The sequence below is a fragment of the Akebia trifoliata genome, chromosome 6 (genome assembly GCF_017979445.1).
Source record: "Akebia trifoliata isolate Shusen 1 chromosome 6, ASM1797944v1, whole genome shotgun sequence".
Classification (NCBI taxonomy): domain Eukaryota; kingdom Viridiplantae; phylum Streptophyta; class Magnoliopsida; order Ranunculales; family Lardizabalaceae; genus Akebia; species Akebia trifoliata.
This window is the reverse complement of record NC_141380.1, coordinates 21,579,114-21,597,650: the sequence shown is the minus strand read 5'-3', so window position 1 is coordinate 21,597,650 and position 18,537 is coordinate 21,579,114. Positions and strand designations below refer to the sequence as shown.

Here is an 18,537-nt window from a genome sequence, read left to right as displayed (position 1 = left end):
AAAACATGAAATCTTAGTCGTTAAAATACAAAATGCAACAATTGGTAAAATATGTATTCTGAAAGAGTTGAGATAAATTGACTCGGAAAAAGTCACTCGAAATTTACTCACTGGTGAGGCATGTATAAAAAATCATAGATCTTTATCTTCGGGATGCACAAGGAAAAAAGATTTATGGTTCAGTACACGCACTCATTGATCCATGTCAACAAGTGAATTTCGAGTGGCTTTTTTGGAGTCGGTTCATCTCTAGTCATGCTGAAAATATGTCATGTATCCTAAGTGAAATCTTGACAATTGGGTTTTCGTGTTTGTTTTTTTCATTAGTCAACCGATCTCAACTAATGCCATTTAGTCTAGTACTCCATGTTTTAGTGAATATTTGAGATACCCCTCTTTATTTGAAACTGATGACACATCCCCCTCGATCTCATTATACTCTAGAAGACTAATAAAATTGACTTCAATGCCCTCAACTCCAACCTCTAGCCAGAAAACTTGAATTTTCTCCCCCCTAAACTGTCATCTTCAAGCTCTCCAATCTCTATGTATATTGTTTACTTTTGACCTATTTAAGCTCATTGTCAACCTCATATTAACCTTTTATGGATAATCCTTATTTTTCCACCCAATATTCTACCATTTTCTACTTCCACAATATTCCTATCTTATTATTGAGGTTTGGACATTAGGTAAAGTTTTAACCAACACGTTAATGACTATTGGTATTGGGAAGAAAAAAAAGAGAGATTTATCAAGCAAACCTATCTATTGCAATTTTATTACAAAAATTCACTTACTTTATTAAGGCCCTGTTCTTTTCAGCTTCAAGAGCCAGTTTTTTTAGCTTTTAAGCCAAAAAAGCCAGAAAAATGATGTTCGTTTAGGCTTTTTTGACTCCTGTAGATTTCAATTGAAGCCCAAAATTAGCTCCTAAAAGAAGTCGCCCAAGAGGGGTTTCTTCAAATGGCTTTTGTTCGAAGCAAAAAACATAAAATAGTTCAAGTGTAATTACCAAAATACCCTTCATCTTTAATCAAATTTTCAACTAAACTTAACCTTAAAAAATGAAATGAGATAACTAAAATACCCTTTATATTTATCAAAATACCCTTCATTTTCCAAAATACCCTTCATCTTTAATCAAATTTTCAACCAAACTTTACCTTAAAAAACAAAAAGGAATTATCAAAATACCCTATATTTTTAATCAAATTTTCAATCAAATTTAACCTTAAAAAATAAAAGGAAATTACCAAAAATACCCTTCATCTTTAATCAAATTTTCAACCCAATTTAACCTTAAAAAATAAAATGAAATTACCAAAATACCCTTCATCTTTACCAATTATCAAAATACCTTTCATTTTTAATCAAATTTTCAACTAAACTTAACCTTAAAAATAAAATAAAATTATCAAAATACCCTTCATCTTTACTAATTATCAAAATATCTTTCATCTTCCAAAATACCCCTTTAATTAAATTTTCAACCAAACTTAATCTTAAAAAATAAAATGAAATTATCAAAATACCTTTTATCTTCATCAAAATACCCTTCATCTTTATCAAAATACCCTTCATTTTAATCAAATTTTCAATCAAACTTAACCTTAAAAAATAAAACAGAATTATCAAAATACCCTTCACCTTTACCACAAAGACCAAAAGTAATTCATCATCACTACTTTATTATCAAAACACCTTTCATTTTTATGTGGATGTTAGATTGTATATTATGCAGGTATTTTCTTTATCATATATTTATTTTTAAGAGGAGATGCTATCGAAATTTTAATAGAATTATAAAATTTATAAATTTATTAAAATAATTATTCTTATAATTTTTTAATATAAATTTATTATATATATATATATATATATATATGTAATTATATATTTGTTAAGGTATTTTGCTAATTTTTTGTGTATTATCAACATTAAGGGTATTCTGATCATTTTATAAGAATCCAGCAATAAAAAGCTGTCAAACGAACATTAATTTCTGGCTTATGTGCTTCTGTAACGATCAAGCTTTTACTGGATGTGACTTTTCAGGCTTTGGGCTTCTACTTCTTCTAGAAGCCAACTTCTGGAGCTGGAGCTGACTTCTGTAAAGAATAGATCCTAAGTTTCTTACTCGAGCAAACCTTACTTTATGAATCATACTACCATGACCAACTTATTAAGATTTCAAATCTTAATAAGGGTTGTTAGGCCCACATGAATTATAAAAGTAGCAATCTAACAACACAACTTTCTATATTTTACGGAAAAATTCAGCTTAAAAGCGCACGCACACACACACACACACACACACACACACACACACACACACACACACATATATATATATATATATATATATATATATATGGATGGATGGTTACCAAACTCCCAAAAATTAAAACTAAAATTCGATGGTGGAAAATAATTTTTTTTTTAAAGTTCTTAGAATTTTTTCCTTTATAACCTTATGGCATCAGATCATGGTTTTGGGTGCCTAAAATTGATGTTGTTAGAATCCACACTAAGGTATGTTAAGTAACAAATTTATTGCATATATTTGAATTTTAAAACGTGGATCTCCAGATTTTGGTCAATAAAGAACTTGATAAAGTGAGGCTTGATGGATAACACACTTCATAAAGTAGGGTTCCCTTTGGAGTTGTTAGAACTCGTAAGGGAGTTTTTGTACTAAAATTGCAAAAGTTAGGTTTATTGGGTAAATTACTTGGGAAAAAAAAACTTTGTTCAAGGTTGAAGACAAGGGCAGTTAAGACATTTCCATTAGCTTCTCAGATAAGACCAAGGACAAGGGGCTATGTCATTAATTTTAAAATTAGTGGGGGTACATTATATATTCACCTAAATGTAGGAGTCAGAATCTTTGATATGAAACGTGTTGACTTGGCTGGTTCGAACTCTACTCGGAACCCGCCTATCCGATCCGAAAATCCGGTTCTGGAAGAATGACCTTTTATTTGTTTTGGCCAAAGTAAGGAGTACGAATCTTTCCTCTCAAATGTGTTTGCTGTGATCGTTATTCCTTGCAATTTAAGAACCCTAGCTTTGTAAGTTATATTTTTCTGTCAGATCGATCTACGATTTAACCTCAATTTCATTGTTGGATTAACAACATTTATGATCTGTGTCTTTGCCGTGTTTGTCAAAATAAAAACAGTTCAAATCAATTATTTGGAATGTCATTCTCAATTCTTTCTTTCTTTCTTTCTTTCTGTTGATTTGTTCCAATTATTAATTAATTATTATCATCTTCTGAGTGATCTGTTATTTGCTCAATTTTGGAGCTCTTTGCAGTTTTTTAATCACAATGAAAGGTTTTCATGACAAGCTAAGAAAAAAATGGAAACCATTTCATCATGGGGAAGAAACTCCCCAAGATACAAAAGGTATCCCAAAGATTGATTCAGAAAAAGTGGAAATTCTTCACAAGAAAGTCACCAAGCAAGTCATCGAGGAAGGTCATGGGGAGCAAAAACCATCAAAGCATTCAAAATGCTTCTGTAAGTAAAATGGTTGTTAGTTCTTGTATTGAGAGCATGTTTGTAATTCATTTAGTTCTTGTATTGGTTCCATTTTGTAACCGGAAACCAAAATCATAAGTTCACTGAAAAACATCATGAGTCCCGAATCCACAAATAACCATATCCTTATTTATCTCTTTATTAATGAGTAAAATAATATATCACTGAAGATGAGGAGAGAACTACAAAAATGAGGGGGATAACTCACATGGAGGTCAGAGTTCCCTAACAAAGTAGTGAAACTAAATGAAGAAAAGCACAAGTCAATCCAAATTCCAATCAGGCTAGGCTAAACCATTACAACCAAGGAATCCATTTGAAAATGAAAGTTTATGATAAACGATCCCCCTTAAATTTCTTATGAAATTTAGCCCAAGGAATGTGGTGATTTTTGGGGTCAAACAATTTTCAAGATTCGTGCCTCCGGTGACATTGCTTCTTCTTTGGTGGGGTCCTTCTTTTGTAGAAAATCTTCTCCATTTGATTATCAGTGTGTGCCTTCCAAATACTCTCTGATGATCAAGTCGAGCATTGAACAAAAAGAAAGATAACACGTCTAAAGTTGCAAAGGAAAAGTCATAGATTTCCCTTAAAGCTTTAGGGTTGTGCTTTGAACTCTTTTTTTCCTGCCAAAAGTCCCTCTTGCCTAGATTCTCTCATCCTTTTATATAGGGAAAGGAAGGGGGAAGCATAGAGGTTGAAAATCGAGTTTTGACATTGGAGGTTGTGCTCTACTATCTATTTATAAGGGACACTTATGATTGATGTTCTAGCACTAATAGTCTCCCATGTGGGACTACTGCTGGAGATAGTACCTTGAGTCTCTGAGCTTAGCTGAGGTGATGCCTCAATTTATAGAGTGACATGTTTCCTCATACTACCTTAAATTGGAAATGATTTGGGAGTTTTCTAATTAGGACAAACTAGCACCCTATTGGGATGGTATCTTACTTGTTTGGCACCCTGTCTGGGGTAGTGCTTGATGGCCAAGGTACTCTATTGGAGATTACTTGTGTCCAACTTGTTTGCATGCTGGCTAATTATTTTGAACTATATCTTGGGGTGACGTTTCTATCAGGCAACAATAAGATGGACCCTGAGTTGAGGTAAGGAGGTTGTAGGTATCCATGAGGAGAGAGAGAGAGGCCTTCTTGCACCACGATTAAAATGGCAGGTTGAGGTGGTGATGGCTTGGATATAACCTCAAATGAAGGGTGACTTCACCACAATTAATCTGAGGTGGCCTATCATTTTAGGGTCAAGGGAACCTCATATTAATAGCGATCTTAGTTGGTTGATCTAAGGTAATTGGTTATTGGAGGGTTAAAGACGAACCTCAAACTAACGGATTGGTCGGAGTAAAGCTTTCATGTACATCAATACAAATCCAGAGGCACCACATTGATGACGGATGTGCTTCTTAGGATTGTGACTCGCTACAATGAACATGTTGCCTTTTTAACCAAATTTTTTAATCATATAGATTTCCTCTCTTCCCCTCAAAAGATTCCTTCTTCCTCTCTTTCCAAAATACTTCAACAACTTGCAAAAGGTAAAATATTCCATAGGATTCTCCCTCTAGCATTGAGAACATGATTGGACCAACTAGAGAATAGGATTGACAACAAGAAAGTAAGAATCTATCGAATATGAAAACAATAAGAATGGAATTGTAAGATGTGCCACTTAGCTAAGTGGTAAGCCATATGGAGAGTTGTTCCCATGTCCCAGGTTCAATCCCCCTTGAACCCATACTTCTTATGCTAACCACTAACTACCTGTCACTAAACACTAATCAAGCATTTACCTATAATAAAAAAAAGAAATGGAATTGTTCGTTTATAATCATAAGACAATGGTTGAGGACTCTTCATCAATCGAGAAAAATGTTCTTCCAATTGGTAGGATATAGGGAATCTGTTTGTGTTGCTAAGCATTGGGTGTCTTGAAGGTGCCACTTAACTAAGTGGTAAAGGCTTGAGGAGAGTTGATCCCATGACTTAGGTTCAAATCCTGTTGAACTAACCTTCACCGCCATTAACCATTGATCCCTTACTTACCTAGACAAAGAAAAAAAAAAGCACTGGGTGTCTTACCTATTCAACCATGGTAAGAGGCCTCCTTCAAGATGTAGATTTATCGACATATATAAACTAAAAAATTCTCCAAATTATTTCATACTCCTTGCCACATGACTTCCTTTCTCTTTTGCAGAAAAATATTGTGACAATGAAATCACCCTCTAGGAACCACGAAACATCCCATAGTCATGTAATATTATCAAGTTCATTCCACATTGATCTCTACTCCATCGATCCTTTAGCCCGAAGACTCATGGAAATCCTCTCCTTTACATGAAACATGAGCACAATGAGGATATCAAGAAAGCTCCCACAATGTGGTAGCTACATAAATGGTCCTTTTGTCTCACATAATCACAATGCCCTTTTCGGTGCATATAGCCGATGAATCACGTCACCCCAATTTTTTTCAGTTTCACATCTCCCTATTTATACTATCATTCACATTCTTGAGTTGGTCTCCTTTAACACAACTATACCAAGCTGAAAAACCTCTCTCATTGTATGACATTAATCTCAACTTCATTTGATAACAAGGTTTCTTTGCCCTCAACATTTGCCCCCATTTTGTCTTATTCCACTCCTGTTGAGGCTCTCTTTCAGACTTTCTGCCTTTTACCAGCCTCAGTTTCCTCCCTCTCCTAATAGGTCTTTTATGGATTCCCATTAATTCCTTCCCTAGTATGTGCTGAATCTTCTTTATATCATCTTCCTCTTCCATATCCTTACATCTCATGTCTCCATCCCACGTTCAGTTGCAACTCTTTATCCATTCTTTTTAGAGGCATCCTCCTGCTAGAATCATCCTCCTTGAATACACCCTCTCTTCACTATGGATCTAAGTTGCTTCTATAGGCAGTCTTTCCTATTTCACTATGTAGGTGTTTCCTCAATTTCATGATGATCATTCTAACTAATTACCTTGATGTCTCATGAAGATCATTGATCATTCTTCCTAATCACTTTGATATCCGATGATTTCATTTGGGTTGTGACTGCACTTTAGGAAATCTAGCATTGTACATGCCTCAATTGATTCAAATAATGTTCAATTCGATCCTAGAAAAACTCAAATCTAGGTCATATTGTAAATCGTAGAGAAGATAAATTGGTATCACATTTTGTGAGAGCCCCCACTGGAAATATTCTCTCCCATTAGCGAACTTGTGAATAAAACTAATTCTCTTCGAGTTTGAAGACTGTTGATTTCATAGTTTTTTTTTTATGGTTTATGATGTAATGTGATCATATCGTCAAGATGCCTACCTTTTGTAATTCTTCCGACATCTTTCATTCATTACGATTTGTACTTCTAAGATATGTGATTTCACATGGCACACCCTATTAAATTGTCAAAGTAATCCTTCTTGCAAGAAATGCCCACAGAATTTGTTGTTTGAGGGTCTTGAACTAATTAATTTCCAAAATAAGGTTTTACTTCTCCTTGTCCACATAAAAATGACCATTCAATTCCTTATTAGTTGATTTTAGATATTTCTAAAACTATTGGGAAAATATTTCTATTTCCTTTGTACTTCTCACAGTCAAACTACCAAAAATGTATCAGGTCAACCTTATACCTGAACAACCGTTTAACAAGTTTTTTGTTTTGGTGAAAAAAATGCAATTTATGTTGCATTTTTTGTATTTGCCAATTTTTTTTTTTTTTTGTACATTCTAGGACTAAGGACTTGAATTTTAAATGGAACATAGAGCTAATTTTGTCCCATAGAATATTTGTGAAGAAAAGAGGAATTTCAAGATGTATTTTGGAGACTAGTTGTGAATGAGTAACTTCCATTGTTGTAACAGTGCACTACAGGGCGTGGATTGAAAGCACCCAACACAAGTTTGAAGACACATGGAATGGACAACGACCAACTGAATTGGTTTTGGGAAAAGGTATTTACTTTCTTGGTTTTAACATCTTTTTTGAAAAAATATTCACTTGTACTCTTTTTGTTAGTTCTTTCTCTCCAGTTTAGATTCTCTCTCATTGGAATGATGCTTTCCTGTTTTTAATCTAAAAAGATGACATTACCCAAGAAAATTACTCTCTGAACATGTTCCTAAGTATTGTTTGGTCTTGAGATGTCTTGATTGAAACATCTTGTACAGGTTAGGTACCGATACAAGATACAGGAGTATGTATCGCATCATACCAGAAATTTTATTATAATTAATCAAAAATAGATATCTGAATAGAATTATGTTCTTTTCATGGTTGAAAGCAGTGTTTGTTTTGTCAAACATCATCCTTTTGACATCATAGCATGTTGAATGTATGATTATTTTCAGTGCACATTAAATCTAATTCCATCTTGATTTAGACATATCTTTTTGACAACTTATAGTTACCCTTAACATGATTGGGATTTCAATCCTTATCTATGAAGAACCATTTTATATTGGTAAATATTTTGATGTTTTGAAGTAGTTTTTGATTTGTGTTTTACCAAGTTATATGGTTACCAATTTCTGCAAACTGGATAAGAAGCCAAGGAATGGAAATCAAATTGGTGGTGTTTTTTCTGGGTATGTAATTCGTTGTATAGAAACTATAGATACTATCTTTATCTTTATCATTTTTACATTTGATTTTTTGGATCATCCAAGGTAAGTCTTCTCGACCTAGTAAGCTTATCATTTTTTTTTGTCGATGCTACAATAAAATCCTTTACTTGTATTATAATATATATATATATATATATATATATATATATATATATATTTTTTTTTTTTTTTTTTTTGGATTATCCAAGGTAAGTCTTCTCAACCAAGTAAGCTTATCATTTTGTTTGTCGATGCTTCAATAAAATCCTTCACTTGTATTATAATTTTTTTTACCAAAGTTTTATGATATAGGCTAGAACCTATTCAAGGGTAGACTTGGGCTCAAAGAATCTATTGGCATCAATCGTGAGAACATTAAAACTGATGATCTCATTATTCAGTGAAGTAACTGTCGATAATAAATTTCAACAGATCTACCTCGAGATTCGTGAAATATGATTGCAAATGATTTTATTGATTTTTGATGAAAAGTAGATACAGATCTCAGTGTTTTCTCTAATTAACAGTCAAATACAAAATAGATGAAGATGATGTATGTAGCTTTTCTTCTCTCCGGACTTCGCGCTTTATCGGCTGAGAAAGTTGCTTGGGTAATGGCTTTACTGTGTACTTGATCTTCTGTAGATTTTCTTCTCTCCGGACTTCGCGTTTTATCGGCTGAGAAGGTTTTCTTGGCTTCTGGAGAAGGGTTTTATGCTTGCTCTTCTCTTTAATCGGAGTCCAGATCTCTGAAGAACTTTTGCTTTGTCTTTGGAGGAGGGCTTGAGAGCTTCTTCTTCTCTAGAGGGAGAGTTTCTGTCTTTTGAGAGAAAGTGATCCAGATCCCCTCTCAATAAGAGGGGTTCTTGTATTTATAGACTTAAAGGTAATTTAGCTTTCTAATTATACTCCAACTTAAAGAGGTTTAATTAATTTGTTTAAAGGGCTAAATTTGTCCAAATCCAATTTTAAGGATTTTATGGATCATTATTGGGCTGAACTCATTTGTTTGGGTGTAGGGCTCAATATTTAATGTGTGGATCACTTGATTTTTATTTAGATCATGGGTTTTATCTGCGAAAACTCAAAACCCAGGCCTGTAAGAAGTACATTCCCATTTAATGGACTCCACTTGGATTTGAGGTCCATTAATAAAATTAGGGATTTTTATTTATAAAATTTGTAAAGGCCTCTTCAAAATTTTAGTGCTTACAAATGCCCCCTCAAGGATGCATCGTCGAATGTGAGGTTAAGGATGAGGTATCCTTGATTATGTCGGTTGACACGTGAAGACTTCGAGTTTAGAGGGATTTGCCACGTGTCTTTTGAACCTTGTAGTAGGACGTCTTTCACTAAAGGATGGGTGATCCTCGAGAACAATTTATCCCACATGAAGATGTATAGTCCTCATATACTTACCTTTTTTGTAGTTGAGGTGCATGAAATTAAATCCACGTGTTTGGTATATGCATATACCAGAAGGTAGTATCAATACTTCATCCAAAGCACGTAGAAATAATTGTTGGGCTGCTTGATTATGAACCCCTCCTAGTTTCAACATTGAAAGATTTGTGCAAATATTTATTGTGCGGATCTTGCTGATGAAGACTAAACTAAAATTGACCATGATGTACGATAATCATTGATCATGGTATTTCTCATTTAAACTCTATCCCATACAAGCTAATGGCCCATGTATTGGCTTTAGAGGCCCACGTATTCAGGTCCACTGCCTTTTTCATAGGTAACCAAAAAATCAAGCCCATTAAATCTTTGGAGGCCTAGAATCATTAAACCCAAAGTTGATTATGTGAGAAGCACAAGATCATATCTCTTTGTCATGATCTTCAACACTTGAACAGAACTCAAATTGGGGACTTTTAACTCCTTCAAAAAAAAAAACCTTTGTTGTGGTTCAAAGACATATAAAGCATCGACAGCGGCTTAGTGATCCATTCATATGGAAATTTTTTAGTTCTCATTTTGATAAAGAGAAGAAAGTTAATATTGGGGGTTAGATTATATAATGAAACCAAGTTTTTTCATGTTCTAGAAATTCCAGTGGCTGGATTTGAAGAAGGTACAATTGTTTTTGGTGGTAGAGTCAAAGGTATTTTTTTTTTTTTTTGAGGAAATGATAATCAATGGCTGAATCAAGATCTTGAGAATGGATATGGACTGAAGGATCGAAGGATTTGGTCAATCATCAAACGTTTGTGTTTGAGTCAACTATCTAGAATTTCAGAATGATCTCAAGGGCTCTTGTGAGTTGCATCTGAGTCACCTCAAATTTAATTGGGTCGAGTTAAATGGGTAGCAATGGACCCGATTTGTTGATTGTTGGCCCAAAAGGAGTGGGTCATGCATTCGAATACCACAAGGTGAGCTCAACAACCTTAGTAAGATTTGAATCTTACTAAGTTAGTAAGCTTAGCTTACCATCTTTTTTTTTTTTTGTTTTCTTTTACTGATTTTTTTTTTGTTGATGATTTTGTGTAAAACCTTTGAGGTTTAACAATTAATAGTTGGGGTGCCGATATAAGGTTGGAGTTTTAAGAAGTAAAAAGTTGGGGTGTTGATATAAGTTATATCCAAACTAAAACCCAAAATCTCTTCCATGGTTGCTCATTCTTGAGAGTTTGAAAAATCGATGTGTTCTCTCATGCTCTTTGGTGAATAATGGCAATTCTCTTCGTCTCCGCTCTCTCAAACCTTATCTTCTCCTCTTCTTCTTCATGTCTCTGCCACCTACAACTGTGTCCAAGAAGGATTTCTTCTTCTACAAACCGAGCGAGCCAGTTAGATGAATCTCTTTCGATCCTTTTGCGGTTAATGGCTAATTCTTGAAGGGATTTGCAGCAAGGAGCCAGTTTCTTGGGCACTACATGCTTGTAGGTAACCACTCCTCTTTCTTCTTCTTTAATCCCTTTCCAACACCACCTCTCCTTCTCTATTTAACCCCACAACAAATACGAAAAACGGATCTGATTTTTTTTATTTATATCCAATCTACAACAACGTGTTCAAGAAAGGCTTCTATCACTTCTTTTATAAATAAAACGTTCGGCTGCCGTGGGTTTGTGATTTGTAGCACATCGTTTCTGTTTTGAAGGGAAGTGTTACAGGTATGCTTCGTTTCCTTTTCTCCCTCCCTTTTATTTGTCTATTTATTAACTTTTTTGCTGGTTTGTTCCCAAACACAGAGGACTTGTGTGGACAAATGAGATCAGAATTGTTTTTAATTGTATTAAGGAATCGATTGCTTAAATACAAAGAGATGCCAGCCCTTATAAAGAGTTAATTACAGTTGTACATTAGGAAAGAATACACAGCTGTACATTAGGAAAGAATACACAGCTATGCATTAGGAAAGAATACAAATTTTAAATCCCATAAGATCAAGGATTTCTTTAACTAAATCAGGAAAATACCAAGTCAAACATTTCTTTCCCAAACACTGTTTTCCTAAAATAATCTGTGGAGATCTTTTAGCACTCCCCCTCAAGCTGGTGAATATATGTTTTCCATTCCCAGCTTGCCAAGGACCTTCTGAAATGTGGTTCCAGGTAACCCTTTTGTTAGAATATCTGCAAGTTGCCCTTCTGTTGAAACTTATGGGGTGCAAATTAAACCGCTGTCTTGTTTTTCCTTTATAAAATGTCGATCCACTTCCACATGTTTTGTACGATCATGTTGCACTGGATTGTGAGCAATATTGATGGCTGACTTGTTATCACAATACAATCTCATTGGACTGTCCCAGGTGATTCTAAGATCTTCCAAAATTATCTTGATACACAGAAGTTCACAAATTCCCTGTGCCATTGCCCGAAACTCTGCCTCTGCACTTGATCTTGCTACAACCGGTTGCTTTTTACTTCTCCATGTAACTAGATTTCCTCCTAGAAATGTGCAATAACCGGACGTCGATCTTCTATCCACCACGGACCCAGCATAATCTGAGTCTGTGTATGCTTCCAAAAGCAAGTTTGCTCCCCTTTTAAATAAAATTCCCTTACTTGGACTACGTTTTAAGTATTGTAGGATGCGGTATACGGCTTGCAGGTGTATACTCTTAGGATTGTGCATGAATTGGCTAACCACATTAACAGAATATGTTATGTCAGGCCTAGTATGAGAGAGATAAATCAGTTTTCCAACCAAACGTTGATACATCCCTTTGTCGACAATCTCATCTTCTGGAGCTTCACTTAGCCTGTGATTTGCTTCTATCGGCATCTCTATGGGCCTGCAACTTATTTTTCCAGTTTCCTTGAGAAGATCTAGCACATACTTTTGTTGTGAGACAAATATTCCTTCTTTTGAACGGGCAACTTCTATACCTAGGAAATACTTCAACTTGCCTAGGTCCTTTATTTCAAATTCTTCTGCAGGACGTTTCTTGAGTGCTCCTTCCTTCGCATCATTACCAGTGACAATAATATCGTCCACATATACCAGTAGTGTAGTTACTCCCCCCGAGGCCAAGTGTTTTACGAATAGAGTATGATCACCTTGACTTTGTTTGTAATCCATTCCTAACATTGCCTTTGTAAACCTTCCAAACCATGCTCGTGGAGATTGTTTTAACCCATACAATGCTTTTTCAACCTGCATACCTTCTTATCTCCTGAATTGTCATCAAATCTTGGAGGCTTCATCATATAAATTTCTTCCTCTAGGTCTCCGTGAAGAAAGGCGATTTTCACGTCGAATTGGTGTAAACTCCAATCTAAGTTGGTTGCCAATGACAACAAAATCCTTATTGTGTTCATCTTAGCCACCGGTGCAAATGTTTCTTCATAGTCCACTCCATAGGTCTGTGTATAACCCTTTGCAACTAACTTGGCCTTGTATCGTTCAAGTGATCCATCAGTTTTATACTTCAGAGAAAACACCCACTTGCATCCAACAGGTTTCTTTCCTTTGGGCAACTCTACCAACTCCCAGGTTTTGTTTTTCGCGAGTGCATCCATTTCCACTTTCATAGCCTGTCTCCATTCTTCTTTGCTTAGGGCTTCGGATAGTGTTTGTGGTATGGTTGTGGAGTTTAGATGGGTGAGAAAGCTTTTGTGTAATGGTGACACTTTTTCGAATGACACAAAATGAGACGATGGATGTTTTGTACAATTTTGGGTACCTTTTCTAACTGCAATGGGTAAGTCATGCTCATTTTTTTCAAAAAATTTAGAAGACAGGTCGATGACAGGGATATCGGTACTTACCTCATTTACGAGAACTGGTTCAGACGTTTGAGTTAGCTTCGACTTAGCAGTGGAACCTCTTTTCCTTGAGTAAACCTGTAATGGTTTTGTGACAACAGATTCAATACAAGTCTGTCCTGGTGTTATAGGTTCAGGCTGTCCAGCTTCAGGTTGTTTTGATGGCTCAACTTCTTGTTCAAGCTGTTTTGGTGGTTCGGTTTTAGGCAAGGGAAATGGTGGAGTGTTTTGGGTTGGTGGTTGGCTAGCTTGAGCAGGAAAGTCCATTAGAAAGCCATGATCCCCTTTGTCCTTATCTTCACTAGTAAGTGTCTCTCCTTGAAGAGAAGGATGGAAAAAAACTTTCACTTTCAACAAAGGTTACATCGGCGGATACAAAGATTTTGCGAGATGGTGGATGATAACATTTATAACCCTTTTGAGTTGAGGAATACCCCATGAAGACACACCTAAGAGCTCGAGGATCAAGGTTACTACGACCATGAGAATGAATATGAACAAACGAGACACATCTAAAAATTCGAGGTGACAATTGATTGTGAGATGCAAAATCAGGAAAAAATTTGGAAAAAACCTCCTAGGGACTTTTAAAATCATGAACTCGAGATGGAGTACGGTTTATTAAGTGGGCTGATGTGAGAACTGCTTCACCCCATAAGTATTTGGGAACATTCTGTTGGAATAAGAATGCACGAGTTGTTGACAAGAGATGGCCATTTTTCCTTTTTGCCACTCCATTCTGCTAGGGTGTATCTATGCAAGAGGATTCATTTATTATCCCCTCTTTTTGAAAATTTGGAGATAATACTTGATTAAAATATTCTCTTGCATTGTCAGATCTTATTTTTTTTATTTTAACCCCAAACTGATTTTTGACCATGTCATGAAAGATAGGGAAAATCGTGCAAACATCAGATTTTTTTTTTAGCAAAAAGACCCATGTGACACGAGTACAGTCGTCAATAAACGTGAAAACCATTTAGCCCCTGAAATATTTGAAATTCTCGACGGTCCCCAATTGTCACTATGGATCAATTGAAAAGGAAATGAGGATTTTTTATTACTCAAAGGAAAAGAAACTCGTTTGTGTTTGGCAAACTCACAAATGTCACAATGAAATTCACGAATATCAACATTCTTAAATAAGGAAGGAAACATGATACTCAAAGTCCTAAAGGAGGGATGTCCAAACTGAAGGTGATAAAGCCAAATTTGGTCTTTTATTGGAGATCTTGTATCTGACAACAAGGAAGATGGATTGTCAATCCTACAAATCTTATCTTTATTCTATACATTAAGGTAATAGAGACCATTGCTTTCCTTAACATGCCCAATTGTCATTCCCGTAGCTTAGTCTTGAAAAATACAAGAGGTGGATAAAAAGATCAAGCTACAATCAAATCCTTTGTGAGATGTTGGACAGAGATTAAATTTATTGTAAGTTTTAGAACGTGCAAAACATTTTTCAGAATTAATGGACTTATGTGAATATCTCGTTGACCCCTACTACAGTAGCAAATGACCCATCGGCCAATGTAATTTTTCGGTTACTATGACATGGACTATATGTGGAGAATATAAGGGAGCAATGAGTCATGTGGTCGGTTGCTCCAGAATCAATGATTCAAGAGCCGAAATGGTTACTATCCGAGACACTAAGGGCATGAGAAGAAGAAACCATACCTGAATGTGCAAATGAACACATATCCGATGGTTTCTCCAAGGAGTTGAGAAGTGATCTTAGCCGTTCAATGTCTTCTTTGTTGATCTCTTTGCTATTAGAATTCTCTTGAACACCTGAGCCATCACTGTCGTTTTGTGTTAGAGTAGCTTGTCCCTTTTGTTGCCAATTCTGCTGTCAGTTTCTTGATCCTCCTCCATTTCGGCCAGCAAAGTTTTGTTGTCTCCCATGAAGTTTCTAACACTGCTCCTTCAAATGTCCTGTCTTCTTGCAATAGTTGCAGATGAGATTGGCCTTATTACCACTTCTTTGATCTTGTCGTTTGCCTTCTGAGTTTACAACAAGAGCCTTCTCTGAGGGAGTTGACTCTTTAGAACTTGTTGTAACTAACGCTGAGGCTTCCAGCGATGCGTGTGGAACAAGCATGACTCCCCTTCGACTTTTCTTGGCACGAACAATTACAATTGTCTCATTTAGAGACGGTAATTCTTCATTTCCAAAGATTTGCACTCTTACTTGATCAAACTCGGGAATGGAACTCGCCAAGAAGTCATATGGTCGATCATTCTCATTAAATTTTTTGAGAATGACAGCATCTTCACTATCTTTCATCACAAGACACCTATAATGATCCATCTCTTGCCACATGTTTTTCAACAGATTAGAATACTCTGTAATTGAACGATTACCTTGTTTTGTAGCAATGAGTTTGGTCCTAATATCATAAATCTGGGCTGAATCATTTACTTTTGAATATATCTGTCGAACTGTTTCCCATATGTCATTGGCTGTGGTGAGGAACATACAAGTGTCACTGATTTCCGGCACCATTGCATTCCAGAGCCAGGACATGACCATGAAGTCTGCTTTGTCCCAAGCAGCGAATACATGATCCTTCTTATCGGGTCTGGTACCAAGGAGATGACTGAGTTTTCCCTCGCCTTTGAGAAAAGTTCGAACCAACTGTGACCATTTTAGGTAATTTTTACCATTAAGTCTATAAGCAGCCTGAATATTCTACAACTCCCCTGCAACCTGATTGATCGTCACCATCTCGGACTGATTGGTGGCTCCTGACTCTTCTGACATTGTGAATTCAGCAAAGATCACAAAGGAAAAACTAAGGGAAGGGAAAAAACAAATGAACAACAAACAAAACAAAAACGATTCCCTGTATATGAGCCTAAGGCTCTGATACCATGTGGACAAATGAGATCAGAATTGTTTTTAATTATATTAAGAAATCGATTGATTAAATACAAAGAGATGCCAGCCCTTATAAAGAGCCAATTACAGTTGTACATTAAGAAAGAATACACAGCTGTAATTACAGCTGAACATTAGGAAAGAATACACAGCTATACATTAGGAAAGAATACAAATTTTAAATCCCATAAGATCAGGGATTTCTTTAACTAAATCAGGAATATACCAAGTCAAACATTTCTTTCCCAAACACCGTTTTCCTAAAATAATCTGTGGAGATCTTTCAGCAACTTGCAGTCTACGAAACACGAGTCCCATTCTTTCTTTAGATGACTACAAAAAAAAAAAAGGTATTATATTTTTTTTTTCCGTTGGATTTGAAGAACCATGAGAGTACGCCACACCAACGTGCCTCCATTGTTGCCATAGGTATGTCCCTTTCTTTTCCTTTCTTGTTATTTTCTATTTTCCAATTTGATTTTACCGTATATGGAAACTAGAACAGGGCTATGCCTTCTTTGAGTCATGCTACCCTTACTAAGAAAGTAAAATCTCAAATCCTACTAAGGGTTGTTGAGTTCGACTGTCACTTTAAATCCGGGAGTTATGCCCATCCTGAAAACCTTGAATGAAGCCCAAAACAGATTTAAAAAAAAAAAATATTCTTTTAGCCGTCATAATGGTTCATAACTTACAGATTGGTAAGCTTTAATTGGTTTTTGTTGTCTCCTTCTTTGAGCAAGCACCCACTATTCCCTACTAGATGCATATATTGCAAAGTCACAAAATGTTGTAGTCTATACAACCCCTGTACCCAATTCATCTGTTTACCTACAGAATGTGATGACAAAGGAAAGAGGTGTGTGAGCATAAATCAGGAACGTAAATGATGTAACCTTCTTGTCCGATGATCTTGAGAAAGTCAATTTGTGAAAATTTTAAATTGACCATCATCCTCCATGATTTCAAGAAATTATAACAATCCTCTAGCAGTATGAAAGGTCGTACGTTTTTATTTATTTATTTATTTTTATTTTCTCGAGCCTAGTGGATGAACATACGATTGGAATCTTTCACATGATATAATTCTTGATGACTAACTTTCTTCTCCAATCTAGCTTTGATCAAGCGCCTAACATACATCCCTCCTTTTTTTTAAGGGGTATATAAATTTTTTATCTCATAAATTAGTAGGTCTAGTTCTCATTATCTAATCTCTGCAACTAAGAGCTTTAGTCCCTGTCACTACCAAAACAATGTAATCTCCCAAACTTGAAATTTTTAATACCTTTTGTTCTTGTACACAATGATTTGTAACAGGGTGCATTGATCAAGATATCAGGAACTGTTCTTGTCCGCTAAATTTTATAATGACTATATTTGTTAATCATGTTTGGGACGAACACTGTTGACTTGTTAAAAGAATTGCATAATGAGAGATGTACCCGTAGAAGAACCATGCGACGAGAAATTTGCCCAGCCAGTTGGCCAATCTCTAAAGCAACTGATCATCAGTAGTGCTTAGGAGTGGACAACGTCAACTGGCTAGAAGAATCACGGGACGCAAGATTTGTACACAGAAGAACCATGCGACGAATTATTTGTCTAGCTAGTTGGCCAATCTTTAACGCAGTTGTTCATCAGTAGTGCTTAGGAGGTGACAACGTTAACTGGCTGATAAACGTCAACTAGCTTGCAGAATCATAGGACGCAAGATTCGTATACATAGAAGAACCATGTGACGAATTATTTGTCCAGCCAGTAGGCCACTCTATAGCGAAGCTGTTCATCAGTAGTGCTTAGGAGGTGACAACGTCGACTGGCTGACAAACGTCGACTGGCTTGCAGAATCACGAGACGTAAGATTTGTATATGTAGAACCATGCGACAACCTATTTGTCCAGCTAGTTGGCCAATCTCTAAGCAGCTGTCCATTAGTGGTGTTTAGAATAAACAATGTCAACTGGCTGACAAACGTCAACTGGCTTGCAGAATCACAAGACTCAAGATTTGTATATGCAGAAGAACCATTCGACGACCTATTTGTCTAGTTAGTTGGCCAACCTCTAAAACAACTGTTTATCAGTAGTGCTTAGGAGTGGACAACGTCAATTGGTTGACAAATGTCAATTGTTTAGCAGCATCACAACGTCAACTGGTTAGAAAAAATCATGAGACGAATTATTTGTCCAGCTAGTTGGCCAACCTTTAAAGCAATTGTTTATTAGTAGTGCTTAAGAGTGCAC

General features: G+C 35.8%; 1 protein-coding gene across 1 annotated transcript in view; it reads left to right on the top strand.

Moving 5' to 3' along the window:
* Positions 1 to 2,980: 2,980 nt before the first annotated feature.
* LOC147400398 (peptidyl-prolyl cis-trans isomerase FKBP42-like) overlaps positions 2,981 to 18,537 on the top strand; it is a 34,162-nt gene continuing 18,605 nt past the window's right edge. The window contains exons 1-3 of the mRNA XM_086446081.1: positions 2,981 to 3,074; positions 3,322 to 3,527; positions 7,442 to 7,531. Coding sequence (XP_086302207.1) covers positions 3,335 to 3,527; positions 7,442 to 7,531 — 283 coding nt within the window. The 5' untranslated portion in view covers positions 2,981 to 3,074; positions 3,322 to 3,334. The remainder of the gene's footprint in view (positions 3,075 to 3,321; positions 3,528 to 7,441; positions 7,532 to 18,537) is intronic.